The sequence below is a fragment of the Podarcis raffonei genome, chromosome 3 (assembly GCF_027172205.1).
Source record: "Podarcis raffonei isolate rPodRaf1 chromosome 3, rPodRaf1.pri, whole genome shotgun sequence".
Classification (NCBI taxonomy): domain Eukaryota; kingdom Metazoa; phylum Chordata; class Lepidosauria; order Squamata; family Lacertidae; genus Podarcis; species Podarcis raffonei.
Window position 1 is genome coordinate 109,679,885 of NC_070604.1, and position 19,001 is coordinate 109,698,885.

Genomic DNA, 19,001 nt, shown 5'->3' on the forward strand with positions numbered 1-19,001 from the left:
ATAGTCTTCTCAGGGATGCTCACTTGGCACTATTTTTGTGGCCTTTTCAGCACCAGGTGAATAATTTCTGTTTGTGAAGGCCTTCTAAACAACTTAAGTAACATGGCTGGGCTTCTCAGTTTTTTATTTTTTTTTAAAAAAGTGTGGTATGTTTACATATAGGTTTTCTAACACACTTGTTTCTAAGGGCAGCACAGGGCAGGCTACTGCAGAAGAAATATACACAGCGTAGGTCAGGCAGAAGGACCATAGCTCAGCAGTAGAGATTCTGCCTTGCATGCAGAAGGTCTCAGGCCACTGAACCAGATGGGCCAAGGATCTTATTTCGGTATGAGGCTCTGTTCCAGAGCCTTTTCACTAAAGTGGGCTAGAGCAGGCATGACCAAACTTGGCCCTCCAGCTGTTTTGGGACTACAACTCCCATCATCCCTAGCTAACAGGACCAGTGGTCAGGGATGATGGGAATTGTAGTCCCAAAACAGCTGGGGGGCCAAGTTTGGCCATGCCTGGCTAGAGGAACAGAGAAAAGTGTTTAGAGGGTGATTCTAAATGGCCTCGGTCCAGTATATCTGAAGGAGTGTCTCCACCCCCATCGTTCTACCCGGACACTGAGGTCCAGCGCCGAGGGCCTTTTGGTGGTTCCCTCACTGCGAGAAGCCAAGTTACAGGGAACCAGGCAAAGGGGCTTCTTGGTAGTGGCGCCTGCCCTGTGGAACACCCTCCCACCAGATGTCAAAGAGAACAACAACCACCAGACTTTTAGAAGACATCTGAAGGCAGACCTGTTTAGGGAAGCTTTCAATATTTGATGCATTACTGTATTTTAATATTTTGTTGGAAGCCGCCCAGAATGGCTGGGGAAGCCCAGCCAGATGGGTGGGGTATAAAAATTATTATTATTATTAATTATTATTATTATTATTATTTTAACACAGTCGTTGTTGGCTTCTGTCGAGAGACAATGGAGCACGCCTCTGGGGCGAAGTCGAACCACTGGGTTAGCAGCACCAAAGTGATCCCCCTGGGGCACAAGCCTATGCAATGTGTCTGGAGGTCTTGGGCTGCCCCGATGACAAGACCCACCCCCCTCAGCCTCACTGATGTGGTCCAAAGGAAGGCAGAGCAATATGTTTGGCACCAGCTTGGCTGCAGGAATTGCTGGAAGCCATTTATTCTTCCGAAGATATCTCACAAGGAGATTTAGGATCAGAGTTTTCCTTCTCTTAGATGGGCTACCTTCCCAGGTTGACAAGCCCCATCTGCCCCTCACTCCCCTCTACAGCTTGTGCAGAAACCGCCGTCTGGACCGTTGGACCCACTACAGTGGTACCTCGGGTTAAGAACTTCATTCGTTCTTGAGGTCTGTTCTTAACCTGAAACTGTTCTTAACCTGAAGCACCACTTTAGCTAATGGGGCCTCCTGCTGCCACCGTGCTACCGGAGCACGATTTCTGTTCTCATCCTGAAGCCAAGTTCTTAACCTGAGGTACTATTTCTGTGTTAGCGGAGTCTGTAACCTGAAGCGTCTGTAACCTGAAGCGTCTGTAACCCGAGGTGCCACTGTACTGGCCTTATCCATTCAATCTGCCGAAGCCTCTCTTCACATGCAGGGGCAGTCAACAAGGGTTTGAGACCTGTTGGCTACCCACACCAGGTTCAGCTGGCCAGTTGAAGCCATTCGCAGGGTGTAGCCGCTGTCGCATGCTGACAGCTTGTAGGAGCCACAGGTGAGAGCTGAGTGGACAAACTCCCACAGAAGGAGCACAACGTGTCACCCCCCACCAGAGCTACTACCCCTCCCCTAACACCCCTGTTAAAACATATTCACAAGAATAACCAATATGTTAAGAGCCAGTGCCACTGTTTCAGGGGGTGTTGTTTTTCAATCTATTTTCTCTTTTTGAATTTGAATTGTATATCTGAGGATGAGAGTGGAAGAGATAACAATGGTGGTTTCAGGGCATTCTGGCGCCTCGATTACAAATGCAAAGTAATTTTGGAAACAAAAAGAGTCCAGTGGTGTGATCTGAAAAGGCAAAGATATATTATCCCAGCAGACAATGCCTCCATTTACTCTTTTCCTCTAATGAGGCTTGTATCTGTGAAAAGGGCAGCAAGTTACCATTTGGAAACAGATTTGCATCCACTCAGGAGGAGCAATTAACAATTTCATCCTCTGTGTGAAAAATCTTTGGAAGCAAGTCAAGGGCTGCCTTTCATTATTATTATTAATATATACATATATGAGCCCCTAACAAACATAATCGGACTCTAATGATGTTTATTAACTTCTGCAACTTAGGAAAGAATGCCGCCTAAATAAGGGATTGGCCAGCTTGAAAGCTTTCTCAATCACCAGCATGGATGCTTTATTAACTACACCTTTAAAGTTAAGGGTTGTGGGTTTTTCCCCCCAATTAACACGTGGGAGAAGATAATTGAGTAGCTGCAATTTCCCCATCTCAATTTAAACAAATATTCACAGGATTAAAAACAAGACGTAAAGCCAGATCCTGCGCCTCTTTTTATTCTGTAGCTCAGTAAAAGAGGACAACCCTTGCGCTCAGAAGACCCCCCAATTAGGACAAGATTCACATCACTAGACGTGATGAAACCCCTGAAAACAGGGAAAGCTCCATGAATGGACAGGAAAAGGTTCTGTGAGAAAGTGAGGCAGATGGTAGGCCTTTTCATATCTGAATTCAATAATAATAAAATAAAATAAAGTAAAGTAAAGTAAAGTAATAATAATAATAATAATAATAATAATAATAATAATAATAATATTTCATTTATACCCCACCCTCCCCAGCCGAAACTGGGCTCAGAGCAGCTAACAATGATAAAAGTAACACAGCATTCTCAAATCAATTCATTCTAAAATCAATTCAAAATCAAATTAATGGTAACGATTGGGCTAGAGTTCTATGAGGATTACCAAAGGAGGGGGTCAGGCTGTGCCTTGGCCAAAGGCCTGGTGGAACAGCTCTGACTTGTAGGCCCTATGGAAAGATGTCAAGTCCTGCAAGGCCCTAGTCTCTTGTGACAGAGTGTTCCACCAGATCGGGGCCACAGCCGAAAAAGCCCTGGCTCTGTTTGAGGCCAGCCTAACCTCCCTGTGGTCCGGGACCTTCAAGATAATAATAATAATAAATTTTATTTATATCCCGCCCTCCCCAGCTGAAGCTGGGCTCAGGGCGGCTAACAACAATCAAAATAATCCAACATTCTAAAAACATTCATTATAAAATTAATTAAAATCAAATTGATGGCAACCATTAAGCAAAATTCTGTGCAGATTGCCAGAGGAGGGGGTCAGGCTGCGCCCTGACCAAAGGCCTGGTGGAACAGCTCTGTCTTGCAGGCCCTGTGGAAAGATGTCAGGTCCCGCAGGGCCCTAGTCTCTTGTGACAGAGCGTTCCACCAGATTGGAGCCGTGGCCAAGAAAGCCCTGGCTCTAGTTGAGGCCAGCCTAACCTCTCTGTGGCCTGGGATCTTCAGGATGTTTTTATTTTCAGACCGTAAATTTCCCTGTGGGACATACCAGGAGAGGCGGTCCCGTAGGTATGAGGGTCCTAGGCCGTATAGGGCTTTAAAGGTTAATACCAGCACCTTAAACCTGATCCTGTACTCCACCGGGAGCCAGTGCAGCTGGTATAGTACCGGATGAATATGATCTCGCAGCGAAGACCCCATAAGGAGTCTCGCCGCGGCATTCTGCACCCGCTGGAGTTTCTGGGTCAGTCTCAAGGGCAGCCCCACGTAGAGCGAGTTACCATAATCCAGTCTGGAGGTGACTGTCGCGTGGATCACAGTGGCCAGGTCAGGGCGAGAGAGATAAGGAGCCAACTGTTTAGCTTGGTGGAGATGAAAAAATGCCGCCTTTGTTATAGCTGTAAACTGCGCCTCCATAGAGAGGGAGGTATCGAAGATTACACCCAAACTCTTAACGGATGATGCTGGCACTAATTGCACCCCCGCAAGAGATGGGAGTTGCCCCCTCAATCCCATATCGCCCTGTCCCAGCCAGAGGACCTCTGTCTTCGAAGGATTTAACTTCAACCGGCTCCCACGTAACCATCCAGCCACAGCTTCCAGACATCTGGTCAGTGTGTCTGGGGCCGAGTCAGGATGGCCATCCATCAACAGATAGAGTTGGGTGTCATCGGCATACTGATGGCAACCCAGCCCAAAACTCCGGACAAGCTGGGCGAGGGGGCGCATAAAGATGTTAAAAAGCATCGGGGAGAGAATCGCACCCTGAGGCACTCCAAACACCAAGGAGTGGCGCGATGACAATTCCCCCCCCAAGCGCCACCCTCTGTCCCCGACCAGAGAGAAACGAGCGCAGCCATTGAAGGACTGTGGCCTGGATCCCCACGTCGGCAAGGCGGTGGTCCAGGAGTTCGTGATCGACCATGTCGAAGGCTGCTGACAGGTCTAGAAGAATCAGCAGCCCCGACCTGCCTCGATCCAGCTGCCTGCGGAGATCATCTGTTAGGGCGACCAGAGCCGTCTCGGTCCCATGACCAGCATGGAAGCCGGACTGGAATGGATCAAGAGCCGATGTTTCATTCAGAAACCTACCAAGCTGTTCAGCAACCGCTCTCTCAACCACCTTACCCAGGAATGGAAGATTCGAAACCGGGCGGTAATTGGATAGATCTAAGGGATCTAATGATGTTTTCTTTAAGAGCGGACACACCACTGCCTCCTTCAGTTCCCCTCAGAATATCCCGGTGCCAAGCGACAAATTGATGATATCACCCAGGGGGGGCCTGCACCTTGTCTGGACACGCTCTAATCAGCCAAGATGGGCACGGGTCAAGAGGACAGGTGGTGGGCTTTCCAGCTCGGAGGAGTCTGTCCACATCGGCTGGGGATATCCGGTCAAAGTGGTCCAATACTGGACCCGAGGACAGTCGAGGGGCCTCCAGTTCCTTTATTGTATCCAAATTGGCAGGGAGGTCATGGCGGAGCAACAGAACCTTCTCTGCAAAAAAGCTCGCAAATGCCTCATAGCTGTGTGTCAAATTGTTATTTAAATTTGGCTGTCCTTCAAGGGACGTTAAAGACCTAATTATACTAAATAATTGCGCCGGGTGAGAGCTAGCGGAGGCAATGGAGGCCGAGAAGTAGGACTTCTTAGCGGCCTTCACTGCCATCTCGTAGGTTTTCATAAAAACCCTATAAGATGTTCTTGAGGCTCCGTCACGGGCACCCCGCCATACTTGCTCTAGCCGTCTGAGGTCCCGCTTCATTTTCCGAAGCTCCTCGGTAAACCAGGGAGCCCGGTTTCTGCGGGGTCGCAGAGGGCGCTTAGGTGCGATCTCATTGATGGCTGCCAGGAGCTGGATATTCCAGCCCTCAGCAAGCTCAGTCAATGAGTCGCCAGGGGGAGCAAGGTCCCGCAAGGCTTGGCGGAATCTATCAGGGTCCATCAGCCTCTGCGGGCGAGCCCAAATTGGCTCGCCACCTAAGCAGGGTGGGGGTGGAAAATCAATCCTGGCTTTCAGAGCGTAGTGATCAGACCATGGCACCTTCATCGAAGGAGACATGATTACATCTATACCGACGCCAAAGATCAAATCCAGCGTGTGGCCTGCTTGATGTGTGGGGCCCGAAACAAACTGGGAGAACCCTAGTGTTGCCATGGAAGACACCAGGTCCAGAGCCTGTGAGGAGGGAGTGGCATCAGCATGGATGTTGAAGTCCCCCAATAACAATAGGTTAGGGAACTCCAAGGCCCAGCCGGCCACCACCTCCAGCAGGCCTGACAGGGTGGCTGCTGGTGCGCTAGGTGGTCGGTACACCAGCCAGACAGTCAAGCTCACCTCGGAGCCCCACACTAGGCCAACACATTCAATGCCGGGGATCGATGGCGATGGTAGAGCCCTGAAAGAACAGTCTTCCCGGATTAATAAAGCCACCCCTCCCCCCCGTCCCACAGTCCGCGACTGGTGGAGGACGGAGAAACCCGGGGGCGCCATCTCTTGTAAGGTAACAGTTTCCCCTTCGCGCACCCAGGTCTCCGTCACACAAGCCAGGTCAACCCCCTGCGAGGTGAAGAAGTCTCGCAGGGTGGCGGTTTTGTTGTCTATAGACCTGGCATTGCACAACACCAGTGACGGAGGTGAGTAATCCTTGCTCACCCTACCTTCTTTCCTCGGGATGGGGCGCAGATTGGAAGGGGTACGAGCATATCCGTATCTCGATCCCCTTCGCCTATGACATCTGCCCCCACCACCATACCTCCCTCGCCCCACTACGGTAGCAATCCCAAGCCTCAAACCAACCTCCATTTACAAAATAGAAAAACAAATCAAACCAAAAACAATTGTACCAAACAAAACCAATCCCCACCCCACTCAATATCCAACCCCAAACCAAAATAAAACGGAACAAAATAAAAATACATCAATAAAAACCACCGTTCACGGTGGTACAACAGAGTAGAAAGTAAAAACCCCTTTAAAACACTTTAAAATATATAAAAACATTTTTAACATTTGCTGCAGGAACACCAGTGTCCTTAAAACTGTAGCGGTGGCGAGTGTGGGCCCCGCCCCCTAGGCCTGGTGGAATGGGCCTACAGGAGGGAGCGGCCTTCCCCAACACCCATGGTGCAGCAGCAGCAGCAGCAGCAGTGTCCCAGGGCCTCAATGAGGCCTCTTAAGCTGTGGCGGTGGTGAGTCAGTCTGGGCCCCGCCCCCTGGGCCAGGTGGAATTAGCCTGAGGAGGGAGCGGCCTTCCCCAACTCACAGTGCAGCAGCAGCAGCGGTCCCGCACCAGATGTTTTTGTTTGAAGACCGTAAGGGCCTCCATGGGACATACCAGGAGAGGCGGTCCCGTAGGTACGAGGGTCCAAAGCCGTATAGGGCTTTAAAGGTTAAAACCAGCACCTTAAACCTGACCCTGTACTCCACCGGGAGCCAGTGCAGCTGGTATAAGCACCAGGTGAATGTGATCCCACGGCGAGGACCCCGTAAGGAGTCTCACCATGGCATTCTGCACCCACTGGAGTTTCTGGGTCAGTCTCAAGGGCAGCCCCACATAGAGTGAATTGTTAGGATATTTCCGTTCCACCTTAAAAGGGAGCAGGCTTTGTGAGTCACAGAGTCTGCGTATTTCCTGTTGCACAGGATGTTTCTGTTGTGTCAGTTGCTTTCGTTTTCTTCTTGCCTGAGCATACCGATGCAGGCGGTCATGGTTTCTTTGTTCTGACCAACGCTGAATAAACTGTAAATATGCTCTCCTGCTGTGCATCTTTTGCTGTGTGAATTCTGCTGATAGAGTGTGCACCAGCCTAAGAATGTGGCAATCTATTTCTGAGGCTTCGTGTCGCTAATTGCTGATACTGCGTGTCTACGGGAGATTGATGGATCGTCCGGCAGCCGGCTTGGGGGCTCAGATGGACTTTGTCTCCCTGGCAGTATCCCAACATGAATTACAATATGAGTCTAGAATATGTCCATGGTTTAATGTGGAGAATAAGCTTATAAAATCATAGGATTGTAGAGTTGGAAGGGACCACGTGGGGTCATCTAGTCCAGCCCCCTGCAATGCAGGAATCGTTTGCCCAACATGGGGCTCAAACCCATGACTCTGAGATTAAGAGTCTCATACTTTACCAACTGAGCTATATTCTTGTGCCACCATTCATTTCCCACACTTCATAGGTCATTCTCCTCTGCATCACTGCCTTTCCACAGCCTCCCCATCCTGGGTTTGGATTTTCTTATACCAGAGATGCTTCATGAAGGAGATGGTATAGAAAACCCAAACAGAGGGAAGGGAAAATGCAAGAGGGCAGTGATTTGGAGGAGAACATCATCCGGACAACGAAGAGTTAACAGGCTTGTCATCCGCATCAAACAGCAGTATGGATGAGCCTTCTGGAAAGTGAAGGAGAATAACTGATATCAGCTGAATGAAGGAGATCACAAGCTGTAAGTTTAGAATTGGGATATTGCAGCTGGTGGGGTGTGCTGGGATTGTGAAAGCCATCTGAAAAGAGCTGCTGTGCGACTGAATTAAAGATTAAGGAATAAATGGGGAATGGATAAAATCCTGACTCAGAATGTGTGCAACTGGTATGTAGGGGGGGAGGGGCTATTGGGCTCCTTTTATTGGAAAATTTGGTAGATAAACATCTCCCCGCCACCAAGGTGAGAGGTCAGAGGTTTAGGCAAAGCGCATGATGAACCAGGGGGATGTTTGGAAAAGAAACGGATGCGGGGAACAGATCTCCCAATCTGCACTTGTTTCTGCTGCTCAAGTGCCTTGTCTTTATTCATGACTTTCTAAAAAGCCACTTGAGGTTTCTCAGCAGAGTGTGCAATGCTGTGATGAAGCCCGCAGGTTTCCCTGTCTTTTCTCTAATTCCATTCCATCAGCTGACCAGCGTGAAGTGAAAACGGGCGCCAGGGCTGGACCGGCACAACATTTGTAAACACATTACCATGCCGGAATGAAAAATAATACAAAGTCACACGGCAGAGCTGGCGCCAGGTGCAGGGGGCCTCAGCTTCGAAGTGATGAATGGCTGCTTGGCCTTTGAATTTGTCACAGCTCTTAAGAACCAAATTGAGCGGCTCCCTCCCTCCCTGAAGCTGGTCTTGTTTCCGTGCAATAAACAAGAGCCAGGGTGGGGAAATTGAAGGCTACGGGGGCACACTGTTGCCATCTCCTCCTCAAAGTTCTCTCTCCGAGCACGAGGGTTTGATGCTTGTTAACCTTTCTTTTACACGAAAGCTACTAACAAGAGGAAATGAGCAGCCTTCCCTGCAAAACGCTCTGTGGATCACGTTGTCTGCAAGTTCAGGTCTGCAGCAGGAGCTACATGGCATCTATACAAGTGGATGCCCACTCTGTTTCCTAGGCATGCCCATAGCTCAGTGATTAGAGCATCTGCTTTGCATGCAGGAGGTCTCCGGTTCAATCCCCAGCATCTCCAGGTAAGGCTCAGAAATCCTGGAGAGATGCTGCTAATCAGGGAAGGGGAATTATGAGACTCCTTTTGGAAAAACAGAAGTCAGGGTCTGGTCACCAGCAAGTCTGGTTTCCCCCATCAATGTTGTCTGCCTTCAAAATGCTACAATTCTGCGATTTTATACTGGTACAGGGATGCGGGTGGCTCTGTGGTTAAATGACAGAGCGTAGGACTTGCCGATCAAAAGGTCGCGGTTCGAATCCCCACGACGGGGTGAGCTCCCATTGCTCGGTCCCTGCTCCTGCCAACCTAGCAGTTTGAAAGCACATCAAAGTGCAAGTAGATCAATAGGTACCACTCCGGCGGGAAGGTAAACGGCGTTTCTGTGCGCTGCCCTGGTTCGCCAGAAGCAGCTTAGTCATGCTGGCCACATGACCTGGAAGCTGGCTCCCTTGGCCAATAAATCGAGATGAGCGCCACAACCCCAGAGTTGGCCATGACTGGACCTAATGGTCAGGGGTCCCTTTACCTTTACCTTTATACTGGTACTAAATGTACCGCTCAGGTTTTCCAGTGGGTGGCATTGCGGCTAGGCTTTTGGGACTCTGCAGTGATCCAGCAAGGGGGCAGAGAGTTGACACCCCCTTCCATGTTGTCCCAGCTGCGGGGCCATGCCCAGTGTGGCACTGCTGGCCAATCAGTGCCGGGCGGGGGTGGGGCTGTGGGAGGGCAGACCCTCCATTCTTGCTGGTGCTTAGGCATTGGGTAAGCCTTTGTTTGGATGGAGGGGAGGTTGTAGCCTCCACCTGCCGCTCCTCAGTAAGAGTATCCTGCCGAAGGGATCCGCGGGTGTGGGTTCTTTCCGATGTCCAGACATGGGCTAGGGCCATGTCACTGTTACGAAAAAGGAGCAATGCAGAAGCGAGCTCCAGGTGGCTGGAATGCAAAACAGGATGTGAATGTTATGGGACTGTACCGTGGGAACAAGGGACAGTCTATTCTGTGCACTGAGCACCGGATGTTAGCTCAGAGTGTCACATGACCCTGTACTGGAAGTACATGGGTGGAGTTATTCTCTCTCTGCTGTTGGTAATGAGAGAGTACAGACACGTTTCTCTGTACTGCTGGAAAGACAGGAATAAAGGCATGTAGATACATTTCTGTCTGTCTCTTTCCCCTCCCTGGCAATGGGAGGGGTGAAGTGGTGTGTTCTTCTTCACGTTGAGAAGGATCGCCGATAAAGACCTCGCCTTGATCTTGCCGGGAGTCGCAGACAGGGAGGTCAACAAGGATTCAAGCCGGGCACCTGGAGGGTGGCCAATTCCTCTGCCTTTACTGGCTTGAATCAACAGTCACAACCCCACCGGGGACCCCTCGGAGTGCCCCTATTGGATGTAAGCCATAGGGCTCCCCCTATTGGTGGTTTACCCTTAGTTGGACTCCCTGCAGGTGGGTGGGAGTCAAGATACAGTCTGGCTTCACTCAATGCCGAAGCCAAACCGCTCACATCTTTAACCAATAAATTCGTGGCCTATTCGAACCCCAAAACCAAAATACTCGTGTCCATGTGCTTATTGTCCATTAGACATCTGAAGGCAGCCTTGTTTAGGGAAGTTTTTAATATTTAATGCCGTATTGTTTTTAACACTCAATTGGGAGCCACCCAGAGTGGCTAGGGAAACTCAGCCAGATGGGTGGGGTATAAATAATAATAATAATAATAATAATAATAATAATAATAATAATAACAACAACAACAACAATGAAGAAACTGTGGGGCACATAATTAGGGTTTTCTCATATAGCCAGACTTTCTCCTCTGCAGCAAGGAGTCTCCCATGTAGGAAATTTGTATCATACCAGCTGTGCTGAATCAGGGCTAAGAATAAAAACTGCGATGGTGTGGGGGGCAAGGAGGGGGGAGTGTGGTCTACAAAGCCCCAAAGCCGCCCTTTCCATTTTAATAGAGTCCGCTGGATTTCATTATATTTCCTCTCTTTACTTACGACCGAAGAGATATTATCAGTCAGATTCAGGTCAGATGCTAACAGCAGCTTGACTATTTTTGGAGGGTACTTTGTACAGAGGGTAGGATTAATTATCCACGAATTATGATGGAAACCCCATGGGAGCGGATGTGGCAAGCATATCGGGAGACCTGCATCCATTGTGAAGGGTGCCATTCAAACAGATGTGGAATTAAACTTGACAATCAGATGCTTTCTTATTAAAAGGCATCTCATCACCCAGCGCTGCATATAAATGGGAACCGCAGCTCATGGCTTTCCATGTGAAGTTTAAATGCTCATTGTGAAGTCAGGAGAGAAAAAGCGTTGAGTAAGTAAGAAGGGAAAACATCACTTGCTTGGACAATTTAGATCAAAGTTTTCCAAACTGTGTGTCATGACACACTAGTGTGTTGGCTGCAGTGTGTAGGTGTGTGGTGTGAACGCTCCTTCTAGGGCTGGAAAGGAGTTAGTTTAACCTCCGGTTCGCTACTAAAATTGAATTGCTGTGTCGTGAAATGATGCATGTCTAAAAAAGTGTGTCGCCAACATGAAAAGTTTGGAAAGCTCCAATCTAGATTATTAGGACCATTTTATCCTTTGCCCAATACAGTGGTACCTCAGGTTACATACGCTTCAGGTTACAGACTCCGCTAACCCAGAAATATTACCTCGGGTTAAGAACTTTGCTTCAGGATGAGAACAGAAATCGTGCTCCAGCGGTGCGTCAGCAGCTGGAGGCCCCATTAGCTAAAGTGGTACCTCAGGTTAAGAACAGTTTTAGGTTAAGAACGGACCTCCGGAATGAATTAAGTACTTAACCCGAGGTACCACTGTAGCTGCCAATCCAGTTCTCATGTGGCACCTTGATTCAGCACTTCAGAACAGGAATAAGGCAAGAAAAAGTCTCTGCAAAAGGACAATTTCCCAGGAAATACAGCCGCAATGTCAGGAATACTCACAAATATCTGAGACTGGGAAGATTTTGGAAGGCATATCTATCAATATACACCAGATGGTTTGCTTTCTCGATTCTTCTGTGGGGGGGAAGAAAAAAAGAAAAACATCAGTTATAATTTGAATTGTCTCGTTTTTCCACAGTATGAAATTTGGCTGTGGAAAGCAACATGATCTGCAAAGCAGTATGGGTGAGACCCAATGTAAGGTCAGCGCAACTGGGGTTAAGCAACTTCATTCACAAGTGCACTTTATCTATTGGGTCTGGTTGATGCGCCGTGCTAAGAATGAGACTCCTCTTTGCGGAATGGCTGCTGCGCAAGTGGTCTGCTGTGAGTGGATATCACCCAATATACCTCTTCAGCTAAAAGTTTTTCTTGTTCTTTAGATTCTTGGTACCAATTCCCATGCTTGCAGATGGACATATGAGTTACTCCTTCCAGTGGCGTAGCGTGGGGGGTGCCAGGGGTGCCGGCCGCACCGGGCGCAACATCTGGGGGAGGCGCGAGTCCAGAGGGCCCAGCCGCGTCGTGCCCTCGGCCCGCCCCTATTGTCAGAGCGGCCGGCCAGCCTCCGCCTGCTCCTACCTTGCCCACCCGAGGACTGCAGCAGCGCCCGCCCCCGTGGCCACCTACCCCCGCCTCGCCCATTGGCTTGCCTCCCTCGGCCCCGCCTCTCTCCGATGGCCGCGGGGGTGTCCTGCTCGGCGCCGGCGCCTTTTTTCAGGAGGTAGGGAGGCTGAACGGGGAGGTGGGGTCGGAAGCGGGCAGAGAAGGAGGGGAGCTCGTAGCCAAAAGGGCTGCGCCGGCCAGCAAAGGGCCGGGGAAAGTTTGGAGAGGAGAAACGCACCGTCATGATTTCCCGGTGGAAGCGGCAGGATTAGGGATGGCGAAGCGTAATTACGCATGAATTTCGCTGGGTGAGAGCTTCGGGGATCGATCGGCGGAAATGGGAATCAAATGGAATATGAGAAAGAGAGAGAGAGAGAGGGACCATCATTCATAGGCATAGATTTGTAGGGTTAGGGGGCGCAAATCTACGGGTTAGGGGGCGCAAATTACTTGCCTTGCCCCAGGTGCTGACAACCCACGCTACGCCGCTGACTCCTTCTAGTCCAGAGAACCACTAACCTGACAGTGCAAGACAGTGCATTTACCCTCTCCACAAATATCTCTCTTCCTGCCCTGCCCACCACTTGTTTAGTCGTTTAGTCGTGTCCGACTCTTCGTGACCCCATGGACCAGAGCACGCCAGGCACTCCTGTCTTCCACTGCCTACCGCAGTTTGGTCAAACTCATGCTGGTAGCTTCGAGAACACTGTCCAACCATCTCGTCCTCTGTCGTCCCCTTCTCCTTGTGCCCTCCATCTTTCCCAACATCAGGGTCTTTTCCAGGGAGTCTTCTCTTCTCATGAGGTGGCCAAAGTATTGGAGCTTCAGCTTCAGGATCTGTCCTTCCAGTGAGCCCACCATTACATTTACACAAATGCGTTTGTGATGTGATATAAGCAGTTTGTCACTGTTCAGCTGTCATGGGCAGAGGCTGATTAACACAGTAGCTCTCAATGGAAGCAGCTTATCACTTGACTGCTACCACCTCTGATTCTGGTGAATTTGGGTTTCGGGCTGGTCCAGATGACCCAATTGCTACAGGTGTTAGCATTTCCTTAGCAAACTCTCACTCCACTCCAATCATTTCATTCAATACATGTGCCTAATTAAATTGGGGTCATCTTTCACATGGGCATGTTCATTATTTTAGATTGCCATCAGTGGCCCTGCTTCAGGTGCTACTGCCCTCAATTGTCAACTTTGGGTTTTTTTTAAAAAAATGGGTTGTTGGTTTTGTTTTGATTTTATGTATTTGATATTTTATGTGAACCGCCCTGAGACCTTCTGGTATAGGGCGGTATAGAAAATCAATCAATCAATCAACCAACCAACCAACCAACAACAGCAACTACTACTACTACTACTACTGCAGACAACAAAAAGAGAAAGGGCCTTTTTAGTGGTGGCCCCCTGCAAACTTGACACGTGAAGCTTTCCCCTCCAAAGGCCACACCCCTCACCAGACAGGCTCTACGCTCCCCTTGAGTGCTTTTATCTAACTGCATGGACTGCAACCTTGAATGGTGTACAATAAAGCCTTTTGCTTAGGGTTGCCATACGCCCTGAATTTCCTGGACATACCAGTCGGAAGCAATGTCTGGGAAGGAAATCGGAAAAAATGTCCGGGAAAATCTGGACATATGGCAACAAACCCGTATGTTCTGAGCTCCTTTTAATTAAGATGCAGAACTTTTAAATGTTTTATATCGCTGCTGGTTTTAAACTGTCCATTTTCAAAGTGCTTTTTTTTTAAAAAAAAAGCAATTTAAATACATTTTGTATGAGTGTGGTGCTGGCTTCCGAAATGTCTTAACTGCTGCTTTAACTTTAATTGCATTTTATGGGAATTACGTTTTATCCTCTCTTTTTAAAATGGAAGCTGCTTTGAGAGGGCTTTGCCCTAAAAGGCTGCCAAGGAATGTTTGAAGTAAATAAAATGAAAAACCAATCAAGCCCGGTGTGTGGTCAGGCACCTGTAAGCAGGGGGCTTACCACATGCAAGACCCACAATTGCCAGAGTAGTGAAGCATACCCTCCAACATTTCTCCAAGGAGAATAGGGATGTCCTAAGGAAAAGCAGGACATTCTGGGATCAAATCAGAAACCAGGACAACTTCGGTACATCCCGGACCGTCCCTGGAAAATAGGGACACTTGGAGGGCCAGGACCTGTTCACTTCTCTTCCTTCGGTCCTCAGTCTCCATTATGGGATGGCAGAAGCATCCCCTCTCACAGCCCTCGTTGTTACGAGTTACAGAGGGTGGTTATCTCCTTCTCCCTTGAAATGCAAATAGAGCCAAAGAAGGAAGTTGGAAGAGTGACACTCTGCCCCACTTCCTCTTTCACCTCTATGTGCTTTACAGGATCTTAGTTTTACCTAGATTCCTTGGAAAAGCAACGTGTGTGTATGTAATAATAATAATAATAATAATAATAATAATAATAATAATAATATATTATTTATACCCCTGCCCATCTGGCTGGGTTTCCCCAGCCACTCTGGGCGGCTCCCAACAGAATATTAAAAACACAACAAAACATCAAACATTAAAAACTCCCCTAAACAGGGCTGCCTTCAGATGTCTTCTAAAAGTCAGATAGTTGCTTATTCCCTTGACATCTGATGGGAAGGTGTTCTACAGGGCAAGTGCAATTACCAAAAAGGCCCTCTATCAGGTTCCCTGTAACTTCGCTTCTCACAGGGAGGGAACTGCCAGAAGGCCCTCGGTGCTGGACCTCAGTGTCTGGGATGAACGGTGGGGGTGGAGATGCTCCTTCAGGTATGCTGGACTTAGGCCGTTTGGGGCTTTAATGGTCAGCACCAACACTTTGAATTTTGCTTGGAAATGTACTGGTAGCCAATATAGATCTTTCAGGACTGGTGTAATATGGTCTTAGCAGCCACTCCCAGTCACCAGACACATTATTTCTGTCTCTTGGAAGTGTGTCTGATCCAGGGGAGAGGGTGAGGGAAGTGACCAAAAGGTCTGGTACCTACAGAAAAAAATCAAATGTGCTCATGAGCCTAAAAATTTTGGCAACCCTGCAATAGCCAATTCACACAGTACATTGAGCACAATCACCATTGACGTCTAGTAGGATGAGCCTGAAGACTGCAGAAGGAAAGAAAGACACACAGAGAAAAACTAGTCCTAGATCTATTTTGTCCCCATGGAACCACCATGTTGCATTTTACAGTTAGTCCACCAGTATCTTGGAATGCCCCAGCCCTCCAATTCCGTTTATTGACTTACATTTCATAGAGTTTTGGAAGGTTGGCGAACACGTTCGATTCTATAGTTCCCAAGGCATCGTTCTGAGAGATTTCTCTGTCAAGAAAAAGGAAACATCAGCCATGGTGGCCTCGCTATTTATCAGAAGCGTCAACATTACAAATGTACGTGAAAAATGAAGGGAATAACTTAAAACGTTTGCCGGCACCAAAGGATCCATAAATCCTGGACTACAACCCATTGAAACACAAAGCTAGCTTAAAAGAAAAGAATATTTGTAAGAACCTGTTGCAGGAATAGAGGATGGATGTGTGTGTGGGGGGGGGGGGAAGGGAAAGTACTCCAGTACCTCAGATAGCGTAGCAAACATCTCTAGGAGTTTGCAGGATAGAATGCACCAGTCAAGTGAAGGTGGAGTATCACATTTTTTGCTGCCCCCCCTACTGAAAACTGAGGATATTCTAAGAACCACTATTTGACTTTACGAACTGGTGGCCAAGTTTGTTTTCCCCCTCCTTTTCTCTCTTTTGTGTCAGGTAGGGACTGCCTTATTTTAATTTATTGCATGTAAGTTACTCTGGGAGTCTTTGTGGCTGAGGAGCAAGATACAAATGCAATAGACAGACAGACAGACAGACAGACAGACAGACAGACAGACAGACAGACAGATGATAGATAGATAGATACTTGAAAAATGAGCACATCAGGAAAATGAATCTCTTTGTTGTGATTATTTACTACTTGCAGGGCATTTGTTATGCATTCAAAAGCAATATCCCATTTGGACCACGCCAGAAGAGAGAGTCAGCCAGGAGAGGGCCTGCTGCTTCCTTCTAGAAATAGCATTAGCTAGTTGTTTCTATGACAACGTGGCCAACTCTTTAGTCATGTAAGAAGAGAGCTTAACAGCTTGGCTAGGGCCATTAATTTAACAAAGAGACTGGTTTAACCGCTTCATCACTTCTACTGAAGAACCCCATCTTATAAAACCACAGCCCTAGAGGGGACCCAAAGATGGTATCCAAACCAACCAACCCCATTCCCCCAAATCCTATAACAACATATTAACTGAATAGTAGTGCTGGGCTGAAGTTTCTGGCACATTCAAGGGATGGGGAGAAAACCTTTCCCAAAGTTTGGAAAAAATTTCAGGGAGAAGAAGTTCTAGCATGTCTTCTTCTTCTTCTTCTTCTTCTTCTTCTTCTTCTTCTTCTTCTTCTTCTTCTTCTTCTTCTTCTTCTTCACTGAGCACCGACAATACTGTCAAAATGGCCCATGGCAGCACCGATCCTTCCCATGGGGCATTCTGTCAAAGGAAGTTGCCTTATACTGACTCAGATCAATGGAGCACCTAGCTCAGTATGGTCTATGCTGATTGGTTTCAGGCAGGGTTCTCTCCCAACCCTACTTGGAGATGAGAATTGGCCCTATGATCTTCAACAGGCAAAACAGATGTTCAGCCACTGAGCTACAGCTCTTCCCTCCTTGTCAAAGAGCTCTGAAGCTGGGCTTCAGAAGGAGAAGAAAGCCACCCTCCATCACTGTGTTGGGTCCTACCCCCACCCCAAGGTGCTGTGAGGCAGAGACACATATCTCAATTAACCTTATAAACCACATCAATGGTGAATGGAAAATGCAAAACAACTCACGACCCAACATTAACAACCTCATGTTTAAATTCCCCACTCATGTCAAGAAATGCGATTAAGTGAAAGTTCTATTGCTAATTCCACTACATTACACATTATGATGAAACGGGTAACAGCAGGTGCTTTTACAGCGACACAGTATATATCAAGGTTTTTTTGTTTCGTTTTTTTAAAGTAAACCTCGAATGGTAAATTAAACAAAACTTAAACACACAAACGCGCGCGCGCACACACAGTCTAGCTACGATAAAATAAAACTAAAAATGTGTCTTTTATGTTTATGATCTGTCTCCCGCAATTCACCCAAGCTAAGCAAGTGGAAGCAGCTCTTGCTTCCTTGAATACAAACCCCTCTTAAAGGGATCATTTATTATTTCAAGCTATGCTAGGTTTGAAGTAATTATCATCTTTATCTAGCAGGAGCGAGGGAGGAAGGAAAAGAGCGTTGCACGGGGAGAGCAGGGTGGGATGTGGTTTCTAGAAGGCTTTGCAACGTGGGGCTTGGTTTAAACATGAGTAGTACTCTGCGTGCTCTCAGATCAAAATCCTCCACCCCACTAGCTCAAATTCTTTGCCAAGAAAAGTAACACTCTTTCAGCTGTCACAGTTTTGTGGTAGAGCCCCATCATTGCTCCAAGGCTTAATCTTCTAAAATGATAAATCGGGTCCTCCCTTAAAGAGGGCACGTATTGCGGTGAGACCTGGACAACTGACACCCTGTGTTGTGGGTGGGTACAATTGGTCAGCCACAACACCTGATTGGTAGGTCCCTCGAAGCTGGGTACAATCTGGCCAATGGGAAGCAGTCCAAATAGTTTGAGGGACCTATTTATGCCCATGCACGTGACCCAGAGCTTCCTCTTTCGGAACACCCGCCCACCTCTCCTTATTTTTAGGGCTTTGCACTTGACCTTGCTATGCCGCCATGTGTTTGTCGTTGGGACAGGGGCATGGCAGGAATTTTCCCCACTTGGCTGATTGGCTGTTGCCATTTGGGTTTCGCTTGCTGCGTAGCAAATCGCCACAACTTGTAAGGTTCCGGATAGGCTCTGGTTCTGGTGATAGGGATGGGAGAACGCTCTTGCCATCCCTATGTGAAGGGTATTCCGTTAAAGGAATCCAGGGACTCGATCATTTGGTCAACCCTTGGGAGGGGGTTGTGCCCATGCCTGAGTCCAGGGGGACATTTGGGTGATGGAGATAGCCCGTTCCTGGCTTTCCGCTTATCCGGGTGTTCACCCTTGGCTGACCTATGCTGGTGCCCTGGGTCAGCACTACCTGCAGGGAGCTAGTCGAACCAGAGCCTATGCAACCAGTCACTTTCTGTAATCAACAAAGTTGTGGCCTACATTCTGCCAAAAACCAAAACCAAAATTTGAGTCAAGTGTGAATTTATTTAGGGGGGAGGTTTCTGGGTCTGAACACACAAGAAGAGACCCATCTAGTCCAGCATCAAATTCTCACAGTGGCCAACCAGATGCCAGTGGTAAGACCACAGGCAGGACATCAGCGCAACAGTGCTCTGCTATCCTGCTATTACCAACAACAGGCTTTCAGAAGCAATGCATTTCCATGGCCTGCTCCCCTTTCCACCCCTCTTTTCTTAGGGTCCC

General features: G+C 48.2%; 1 protein-coding gene across 2 annotated transcripts in view; it reads right to left on the bottom strand.

The window, feature by feature from the left end:
* FSHR (follicle stimulating hormone receptor) overlaps positions 1–19,001 on the bottom strand; it is a 95,615-nt gene that overhangs the window by 33,593 nt on the left and 43,021 nt on the right. For both annotated transcript variants that reach the window (XR_008329765.1, XM_053383571.1), the window contains exons 3-4: positions 15,761–15,835; positions 11,901–11,975 (exon numbers count right to left, since the gene is read on the bottom strand). Coding sequence is in view for 1 of the 2 variants with exons in the window: in XM_053383571.1 (XP_053239546.1) it covers positions 11,901–11,975; positions 15,761–15,835 (150 nt within the window). In the remaining variant the exon portion in view is untranslated. The remainder of the gene's footprint in view (positions 1–11,900; positions 11,976–15,760; positions 15,836–19,001) is intronic.